Source organism: Ipomoea triloba, chromosome 7 (genome assembly GCF_003576645.1).
Source record: "Ipomoea triloba cultivar NCNSP0323 chromosome 7, ASM357664v1".
In the NCBI taxonomy this organism is placed as follows: Eukaryota; Viridiplantae; Streptophyta; class Magnoliopsida; order Solanales; family Convolvulaceae; genus Ipomoea; species Ipomoea triloba.
In genome coordinates this window covers 20,509,852-20,520,782 of record NC_044922.1, presented here as the reverse complement: position 1 = coordinate 20,520,782, position 10,931 = coordinate 20,509,852, and the positions used below count along the sequence as shown (strand labels likewise).

The 10,931-nt window shown below is 37.2% G+C and overlaps 1 protein-coding gene across 1 annotated transcript; it reads left to right on the top strand.

Moving 5' to 3' along the window:
• The first annotated feature begins 9,229 nt into the window (after positions 1 to 9,229).
• On the top strand, positions 9,230 to 10,931 carry LOC116024312. Its single transcript, XM_031265207.1, has 4 exons — positions 9,230 to 9,454; positions 9,531 to 9,602; positions 9,677 to 9,866; positions 10,915 to 10,931. Exons 1-4 carry the CDS (start codon positions 9,230 to 9,232, stop codon positions 10,929 to 10,931), a joined length of 504 nt encoding a protein of 167 aa, XP_031121067.1.

The following is a 10,931-nucleotide window of genomic DNA, read 5'->3' as shown; positions in this document are numbered from 1 at the left end:
GTCTTTTCCCCCCCCCCCCCCCGCAACTCTATTACGGAGTTCTTGATTTAATCTACTCAGGTATTTCCTTTCAAAAGATATTAATCTCTATTCATCACAACCGTTCATCTGGATAGATCTAACGGATCATAAACCTTGTTTTCAAAAAATGGTTGTATTTTCGTAAATAATTGAACTTTGAAGTGCAAGTAAATTGTGTTAAAAGTGATAGTAACTGTGTCATAGAGTGCACCTAAGTCCAAGTAAAATGTATTAAAAGTGAAACAAATAATGTACACTGAGCAACAATATTCAATGCACTAAACGTTATCATTAAATTCATCAATGTGAAAAACGTTATCATTAAGTGCACCAATGTAAAAAGGTAAATTACTTGCACTATTAAATATAAATGGTTGCAATTTAAGTAATTTTGCTTGCACATTGTAGTTGCACACTTGCATTTGTTACTTGCACTTTTAACACATGTTACTTGCACACAAAGTTCTAGTTATTTACAAAAATGTCACCAATTCTTTTTTTTTTAAATTACATATGATTTATGGATTTTCTCATATGAACGGCTCAGATTAGTTCCAATCTATAGTAATTTCTTTGTAAACCGTATCAATTAGTTAATGAACTTGCAATGGTGATTTTATGAATTTGCAATTTTAACTTTATGAATATGTAGTAGTGACTTTATAAATTTACAATTGTGATTTTGTAAACCTATTATAGTGATTTTATGAATCTGCAATAATGTTTTTTATGAATTTGTCCTAGTAACTTTATGAATTTGCAGTAATAACTTTTTAAATATATAAGATTTATTAAAATTTGAAAAAAAAAAGAAGTCAATATGAGTTTCATTTAAAGGATTTTAATTTGAAAATTATAATGATATATATATTTTTTATACCTATATGTATCGGTTTTGGAAGGGGCGAAAGGCATAAAAAGGAGATTGATATTCCATGGACCGGGTTCATATTCACAATTTTAGAATTTTATGCTTACAATTTTATAATTATATATTCACAATTTTAAAACTCTATATTCACAATTTTAGATCTCAATATACAAAATTACAGAACTCAATATTCATAATTGCAGAACTCTATATTCACAATTTTTGAACTCTATATTCATAATTTTTTTAACACTATATTCACAATTACAAAACTCTATATTCATAATTTCATAACTACATATTCACAATTTCATAACACTATATTCACAATTAAATAACTCTATATTCAATAGTATAACACAATTTTTGAATCTATATTCACAATTTTTGAACTATATATTCACAATCTTTGAACTCTATATTTACAAAATATTCCAGAGTGCATTTTAGATCTGGATCTTCCGTACAAGGTGGATTCGGGTTCATAGCATAATTTGCCATAAAAATAAGAATACGAAAGGGAAAACAGAAGTAGATTTTGGGTGAATGATGAAGGCCCAGAAACGATAGCTCTAAGTCTTTAACCCATCTGCATTACAAAATTCCTTCCTGCGTCAATCGTATTGTCGTAACTGTATATCCATCATGCATATTCCAGCCCATTTGTCACTGGCGTTCAAAGTAGCAGGTCCATGCTTGCCCCAATATCCGACATAAATACCATAAAACATTAGACTTTAAGGTCCAATGTTGGTGCACGGGCAAATTATCATGTGGTTCATAGGCCGACCATAAAAATGGTATATTTTTTAGTACTGCTGATTCTGTTACGTCATGGACAAATTCATAACTCTATATTCATAGTTGTTATGTCATGGACCCAGATTCACCTTGTAAGGTGGACCTGGATCCAAAATGGCGTCGTTTTGCTCAGTGACGTATCCAGAATTTCAGTTGAGGGGGAGCGAAGAAGCAAAGGTAAATTAAATTCAAAAATATTTTTTGAGTACTACTGATTCTGTTACAGTGTAATATATGTTCATAACTACTTTCTCAACCTATTGAAGCACAAAGAGTCATCAACAGTCGCCTCCATTGAGGCTCGAACTCACTATTTTCCATGTGGGAGTGTAAACCGAGTGCCGCAAGGTTCAAATACAAATATCAAATACGAATAAATTCTTAAATTACAAAATACATTATAAATATTGTTTGATATAGGCGGAAAATAAAACACATCAAAACTTTATAAAAATATTCATAACGCTATATAAAATATAATTAATTTGATAAAATAAGTCAAATAGAAAACACATTATAAATTATACATCTTATCATTAATATATAAATATTAAAAAAGCAATGAAGAAAGCTATATGTACGTAAAGTTATACATCTTATCATTAATATATATATATATATATATATATATATCAAAAAAGCAATGAAGAAAGCTATATGTATGTATACAATTGCAAAGCAAGTGCTGGGGCTAGGATTCAAACACTCGTCATTTTCTAAACAAAACCGCACGCTTACCAACTCTACAAGCTTATTAATTGTTAACTTTCATCTGTTTTCATATATTTATATATAAAACATGTACTATATATACATATATACATACAAAGGCTATATATGGGGTGGGGGTGGGGTGAGTGGGGCCAGTTGCTCCCACTGCCCCCACAGTGGTTCCGCCAGTGGTTTTGCTTCAAAACGACGCTGTCTGAATTACTTTGAAAAAAAAAACTTCTTCCTTTATTGCCGTTAACTTGTCATTTATTTTCAAAATTCGTTTATCTATGTTCATAATTTTTAAACTATATATTCACAATTTTAGAATAGAATATTCACAATTTTAGATCTCAATATACAAAATTACAGAACTCAATATTCACAATTTTTGAACTCTATATTCACAATTTTTTAACTCTATATTCATAATTTTTGAACTCTATGTTAGTTTTCTCTCCCACGGAAGGGTCGAACGACAGGCTAACACCACCGGAAAATTGACTAACACTATCAAAAAATTAGAGTAACCTTTCGGCCCTCTCTAGATTACCAATTGCTTTTGAGTATAATGAGTTGCTTATAACTGTGCTAGATTGCTCTTGTCTTCCTTGAGACCTAAAATCCCTATTTATACAAGCTAGGAGGGATTTCGCACTTAGAAAACTTCTAAACTACTTTAAGAACTCTTTGCTTATTAGACCACTATATGAGACACAGAATGAGGTAACATAGACAAACACAATTATTCCCTTATTTCTTATTATTTGTTATCTTGATTTTAGTTATTTCTTGCATACTTACATTTCCTAAATTCCATTCACCACCCTCAACAACCTCACACGTCTCATCACGCATTCCTTCGATTGAAAGCATAACAAACTTCCGACTTTCCTCCTTCAAGACCGACACTCGGTGAGTTTAGACTCTTCGTTTTATCATTAACACATGCATTACACCTCACCCCAAATACTTCATACTTGTCATCGCGTGAATTCTCTCACCATTAGTCTGAGGACTACGCCACGCTCTGCCCGATCCTCCCTTTCTCAAGGGATACTAGGAGCTCGGCTTTTAATGCCAGACGGTTCACCTCGGCTTAGTTTGTGTCTGTAGGTCGTCCCGCGTCTACCTGTCACGACTGCGAGAAACTCTCCATTCTCCGCCTTTTTCGATCTTCAATCCTCTTCGTGCTTCCCGCCCCCATCATTACCTGTTTTGAACCATCATGCATGCATTAAATGCCTTCATATTGACGTACGCTAACCGTTCCATCATCCATCGTATCATTCGCCCATCCTTCCGATCTAGTCCACGCGTCCTCATCTCCTTCTTCCTCCGACTCTATAAAAGGCTAACTCCCTCTCCTTCGTCCTCTTTCGCTTCTTCTTTCTGCAACCCAGCTCTCTCCCACTCTACTCTAATCACTCTGCAGTTTCACCACTGTCATCGTCTGCCCAACATTGTCTCTTTCTCTCAGGCGTCGGTTTCACAAACCTTTATATGGTAAGCCTTTCCACCCTTTCTTGCTTTCTTGCCCTATCCGTCTTTTTTCATGTCTTCATCTTCTTCTTCCTCGCACGAGAGGTTTTTAGAAGATCTCGCCACCACAAGCTTCTGGCCGACGGCTTCTGAAAATGTGCTAGCCAATTCTTCAACCAACGTGTTAGAGGAAATTCCCTTTTACTCGGCCATGGTGACGACCAGAGTGTCGCCATGGGCTAATCTTGAACGGGCTCCAGGCCATAATGAAGCCCTAAACTTGGCAGCCCAGTATACCTCCACCCTTTCTTCAGTGAAACTTGAACATACCCAGACTTTACTGGGCCTCAAAGCCGTGGTCATGGCGGTGGGTGGTCGTGACATTTGATACTCCCTCCATGTAGGTCTCGGTATGTAGAGGAGTGAGTCTAGAAGGGGGTTGAATAGACTCACTGGGTTTTGAAAACTTTTCGCAAAAACGAACCCTTAAAAAGGTTGATCTTGACCAAAGATAAACGCAACGGAAAAATAGAGTTTTGTCAATTTTTAATATCACTTTGCACGGTTTATGAATATGAAAATATTAGGTTTGGTTCGTGATAATGCAATGCAGTAAGGCAATAAGTAAAAGAGAGAGAGAGGGGTTTTTTATAGTGGTTCGGTTGTTAACGAAGCCTACTCCACTCTTCTTCACAACTTGTGAAAGATTGCACTATTTTCTCCTTTGATAGTACAATATCCTCTCCAAAACGTGCTTCTTTGATTACAAAGCCCGACAGCCACGCTTTTGTTGGTTTTTCAACTTCTTCAAGTTTACTCCGCCTCTTTCTACTTCTCTTAAGTAGAGGTTGGTTGAAATAGTGAAAAATTTCTCAAACTTGGAAATCTTTTCTTTAGCTTCTTGATTCAACACTTGAGTAGCACAAGGTTTCATTTTGAAACTAGATTGAGAGTTCTAGCTTTTTCGGATGTTTTTTTTTTTGCACACTTTGAAAGCTTGTAATTGCCTATTGCATGTATGAACTAACTGCTCCAAGTGAGAAGGAGCTTGGGTATTTATAGGAGTGAATTTGGTAGATAGAGTAATTGCCTATTGCTTGGGTATTTTGCACACCAGATAGAGTTTGCTATTGATCTAATACCTGGAACAGCGCCAATCTCGAAGACGCCTTATAGGATGGCACCGAAGGAGATGCAAGAATTGAAAGAGCAAATGCAGGAATTACTAGATAAAGGTTACATTCTGCCAAGTGTCTCTCCGTGGGGCGCTCCAATGCTGTTTGTTAAGAAGAAAGATGGTGGGTTGAGACTCTGCATCGACTACCGTGAGTTGAATCAGGTAACAGTGAAGAACAGGTATCTTTTGCCTCGAATTGATGATCTGTTCGATCAATTGAAGGGAGATGGAATGTCCTCCAAGATCGATTTGAGGTTTAGTTATCATCAATTGAAGGTAGCTGAAAAGGACATACCCAAGACTGCGTTCAGGATGAGATATGGGCATAATGAGTTCACTATGATGACGTTTGGGTTGACTAATGCACCTGCGGTATTCATGGATCTCATGAACCGAGTCTTTCGACCATACCTGGATCAGTTCGTGGTTGTTTTCATTGATGACATTCTGATCTATTCCAAGACCCCTAAAGAGCATGAAGATCATCTGAGAGTGGTTTTGCAAATTTTAAGGGAAAACCAGTTCTATGCTAAGTTGTCCAAATGTGAATTTTGGCAGGATAAGATTGCATTCCTTGGACATGTAATCACTAAGGAAGGAGTAGCTGTTGATCCTTCGAAGATTCAAGCAGTGATGGATTGGAAAGCACCAACTTCAGTGACAGAGGTAAGAAGTTTTCTAGGATTAGCTGGATATTATAAAAGATTTGTGAAAGACTTCTCCAAGTTTGCAAGGCTAATGACGAACCTAATGAAGAAAAACTCTAAGTTTATGTGGGATGCAAGCTATGAGGAAGCTTTTCAAGAGCTGAAGAAGAGGTTGACAACTGCACCAGTGTTGACTTTACCATCCGGCACGGAAGGATTTGAAATCTACAGTGATGCTTCGAAGAAAGGATTGGGTTGTGTGCTGATGCAGAATGGAAAGGTGGTTGCTTATGCATCAAGATAACTGAGGGCTCTTGAGGTGAGTTATCCCACTCACGACTTAAAATTGGCTGCTGTAGTCTTCGCCTTGAAGATTTGGCGCCATTATCTATATGGAGTGCAATGTAAGATATTCACCGATCACAAAAGTCTGAATTATATTTTCACCCAAAAAGAATTGAATATGAGGTAGCGAAGGTGGTTATAATTGATCAAAGACTACGATCTAGTCATTCAATACCACGAAGGGAAAGCAAATGTGGTTGTAGATGCGTTAAGTAGAAAATCAGAACACTCTATGAATGCGACATGGGTACTTCCAGAAGGATTGTGTGAAGACTTTAGTAAGCTTAATCTTGAAGTCAAGACTGAAGGTGAAGTGGAAGCAGAAATTGACTTTTACAACATGGTGATTATGTCATCAATCTTTGAAGAAAGGCTGGGATGGTTGACAATAAAAATGGATCCTTTGAGCTGTGGCAAGACGGAAGTATTCGGTTTGAAGGGCGATGGTGTATACCTATAACCTGTGAAGAAGTGAAAAGAAATCTTATGGAAGAAGGGCACAATACTCCCTATTCAGTGCACCCTGGAGGTAATAAGTTATATAAGGATTTGAAGAAACATTTTTGGTGGCCATGAATGAAGAAAGAAGTAGCAGAATTTGTGGCCCGATGTTTAAATTGTCAAAAGGTTAAAACCGAAAGAAGTAAGCCTAAAGGATTAGTTCAATCGTTGGAAATTCCACAGTTGAAATGGGATTCAATCTCTATGGATTTCTGACAAGTATGTAATTTTAGTGGTGAGGTGTGATGAGTGGTAAAACGAGGAAGAGTCCCCGAGTGTCGTGTCTCTCATGAATGACAAATTGGAGTGAATTAGTGTTGGCATTTAGGAGGTCAATGGACAAGAGTAACAAGGATTACTAAGGGTCATTTGGATGATATGTTGGGGGTTTTGAAAACAAGATTAAACTAAACAATCTAAAGGGATAAACGGGTGCATGCCACAGCTAAACCAAGCAATTGATTATTATACGGGAATTTGAAAAATGAGTTGCGGGATTGAATTAGGGAGTCACGGTATTTATACCGAGTGACGTCACACTCAGACTCTTAATCCTCATTCGGTTGAGGCATTTTATCGAACACCTTGCCTACTACTCCTCCCGGACCTTGTCCTTTCGGATTAAGGGCGGGGATGTAGATGAGTTGGACTCGTGAGAGGTCGCTATCGCACACTCACTCACGTTCACCTAGTTCACTAACTATTCCGGCCGAAATAGAAGCAAAGTATGAAGAACATCACCCGCACAAGACTACAATCCTACTCCAACATCTTCATAATCATAAGGCAAAATTCAAGCATCAATCTAAGGTCTAGCATGGGGCACACACACCCCTAAGCTACTCTACTCAAGCATATTGAATATTAAAGAACAAAATTCAAAATAAACAAGACAAATAAATTAAAGCAATAATCTTTCTATGAAAAGAGTATTGTACCAAAGGGAATAAGTGATCTACTTCTTCTATCTTCCTCTTCAAATCTAAGAAAAGCTAATCTATTCTAATGGAAGTGTAATGGTTTCCTCCCCAAAAGGGAAGAATTGAAAAGAAAATCAGATCTGGAATGTTGGAGAGTCCCCCTTTCAAAAATGAGAAAATGGGGTTTAAATAGCTGTCCAAAAGTCGAAATCCGCGGTTGCCCTAACTGGACCATCCACGCCATCACCACGCGTGGTTGGTGGCGTGGTTGCGTACTGGAAACAGTCCACGCTTATCACCACGCGTGTTGGCCTCGTGGTGGCCTCCTGCTTGATTGATTCTTTGTTTGCTGCTTCCTTTTTAGCCTTGGACTTTGCTATAACCTGTAGAAATGACTTAAAACACAACCTTTGAGTTGAATTTGTCAATTTGGTCTCAATTAGAATCTTTATGCATAAAAGTTGATCATAAGTGGGTGATGAAACTACATAATGTTGTCCATAAGTGACCCTAAACTTGACTGTTCTTGGCGCTTATCAAAGTTTCCACACTTAAACCTTGCTTGTCCTCAAGCAAGCATACTATCTAAATCCTAATCACTTAAGCGTCAAGAATAGTTAAGTTTTCCTGTGGTCGGCCAATCGATTTGTGTGCAGGTGCTTTGGGACTGAGCGAGTGAAATTCCCTTCACTATCTACCAAGACTATTAAGCTTAAGTCAACCAAATGTAAGAAATATGTTGAGGAAGTAAAGGTCCCCAAAGATGGGTTCAAATAACAGTATCACACTTTTCAAGCATGCAAACAATGGAAATTCATCTTTCATTTTGTAGGGGCCTAAAAGTCGATCCCACTAGTGGGAACGATGTGCACACCCTGGCCAAATGTCGAACCATACGCCAAAGCCCCTATACTAAAATTAAGTGAGGGTAGGGACATGGACCGCTCATCGCCATGGCTTGGGCGATCGCTCTTTCTTCTCACCCCCTTGGCTCTTCTTTCGGGTCACCCGACTTCACATGGATCTCCATGCTTTTTCGAAGACCGTGCAATGGGCGTCTGAATCCAAGCAGGGCGGCTCACCTCCTCTCAATTTTCTCATCTTCCAAGATCTCTTCGGGGCAACCGACTTCACATGGATCTCCATGTTTTTTCGAAGACAGTGCAATGGTCGCCTCGTATCCTGGTAAGATGGCTCGCCTCGTGTTTTATCTCTGGGAGTGGCCATTTTTAAGCCTTTATTCTTGATTCGCCAAATTGTGGAAAGATTGACTAAGACTGCTCGATTTATAGCAATGAATGAGACTTGGAGTATGGAGCAGTTGGATAAAGCTTATGTGAAGCAAGTGGTTAAGTATCATGGAGTACCTAAGGATATTATCTCCGATAGAGATTCAAGGTTTCAATCTCAATTTTGGAAAGCTTTGCAAAATGCGATGGGTACAAGATTGAAGTTGAGTACGACATTTCATCCAGCTACGGATGGGCAAACCGAGAGGACTATCCAGACTTTAGAAGATATGCTAAGAGCTTGCGTGATTGATTTAAAAGGTTCGTGGGATGAACATCTTGATCTTATTTAATTCTCCTACAATAACAGTTATCATGCTAGTATCAAGATGGCCCCTTATGAAGCTTTGTATGGCCAAAAGTGTAGAAGCCCTTTGTGTTGGAGTGATATGGTTGATGCGGTCGTATTAGGACCCTAGTACTTGGAAGAGACCATTGAGAAAGTCAAGCTAATTCAAGTAAGAATGAAAGCTGTTCAAGATCGTCAGAAATCATATGCAGATTTAGGACGGAAACCAGCAAAATTTCAAGTGGGAGAAAGAGTTCTTCTAAGAGTATCACCAACCAAAGGAGTTATGCGATTTGGGAAGAAGGGTAAACTAAGTCTAAGATTTATTGGTCCGTATGAAATCTTGGATAAGATTGGTCAAGTAGCTTACCGGTTGGCCTTACCTATGAAATTGGATAAGGTAATGAACTTATTGCTTAAGTTAAATAAAAGAGATTTAGTGAAGGGTGAAGTTGAGCTTAACTTATTATTGTTAGGTGCATGATGTATTCCATGTGTCTCAACTGAAGAGGTACGTTCACGATGCTTCGCATGTGATCAACCCTGAGGTAAAAAGGAACTTTGCTTATTTTCAAATATGATATTTGATCAGTAAAGTGATGAAAGATTTGGTAATTGTAAGGTTGTGGAGATGGATGAATCTCTCTCGTATGAGGAAAAGCCAGTAAAGATATTGGATTCTAAGACCCGTGATACCCGAAAGAAATCCATAAGGCTTGTGAAAGTATTGTGGTCCAACCACTTAGCTGAGGAAGCAACGTGGGAAGTTGAGGAGGATATGAGAAATCGGTATCCGGATTTATTTGCTTCAGGTAATAGTCAAGTTACGGCGACCTAACTTTCTTTTAAGGAGGGCAGGTTTTAATACCTCGCTCCGTTTGTTTTATAGAATAGCATGTTGCATGTTGTTTAGATTTAAGTTGTTTAAGCTAAGATAAGATTGCTTCGGGGGCGAAGCTTTCTTTTAAGGGTGGTAGATTGTGACACTTGAGATTTTTGGTTCCAATATTACCTATTGAACTTTCAAAGTTATAAGTTATTCCCTATTATTCCTCAATGTTCATCTAATCTCTATACCATATTCATTGGACTCTATTTCTATGTTCAATTTCATTTGAACCTTGAGCTATATTCATTTGGACTACCAAATCCTTATACTAATTTTTATATTATTTTTATAACTATATTACTATTATATAGTATGTGAGATATACTAATTATATTTAATTATTATATATATATATATATATATATATATATATATATATATATAGATTTACAATCAAATGAGACAGCATATTTAGGTGAGAAATAAGAATTATTTTTGAGCGTCGATCTATGGGTTTTTTAATGGCTGAGATTATCCCTTCCCTTTTCCTTTTTTGGTTAGTATTAATTATTGGGGTTTTTTTATATGTAATTTTGCATGTGTTTTAATTTTGTAAGGAATTCTATTCATATATTATGCTTGATTATAGGTGTTTTAATTTTGGTAGGATTGTTTTTTCTTCTTTTCTTTCTTCCCTTTTGCGTGCTTTCTCTCTACTCTTGTCTTGCCGGCACCGTCATCTCCTTCCCCAGCCATGAATTGCGTTAATGAAGGTATGTTGTCCTTAGCTTTGTAGCTTCGTTTTTTTCGGCTGTTTTGATTATACTTTTTTTGCATGTGGAATGTTTTGGTTGTTAATGATGGTGAACAACCGTCCTTTAAACAGTTGTTTCTCTCGCTTTGGTAGTATTTTGTTATGTTTCACGTCACTGTGTGCACATATTTACCTGGTTGTGTGCATATGTGGCATGTCATCATGGTTTCCATTAGTTTTATGTTTTTTTATTACTTATTTTGCATATTTTTTGTAGGGTACTATGTTTTGTGA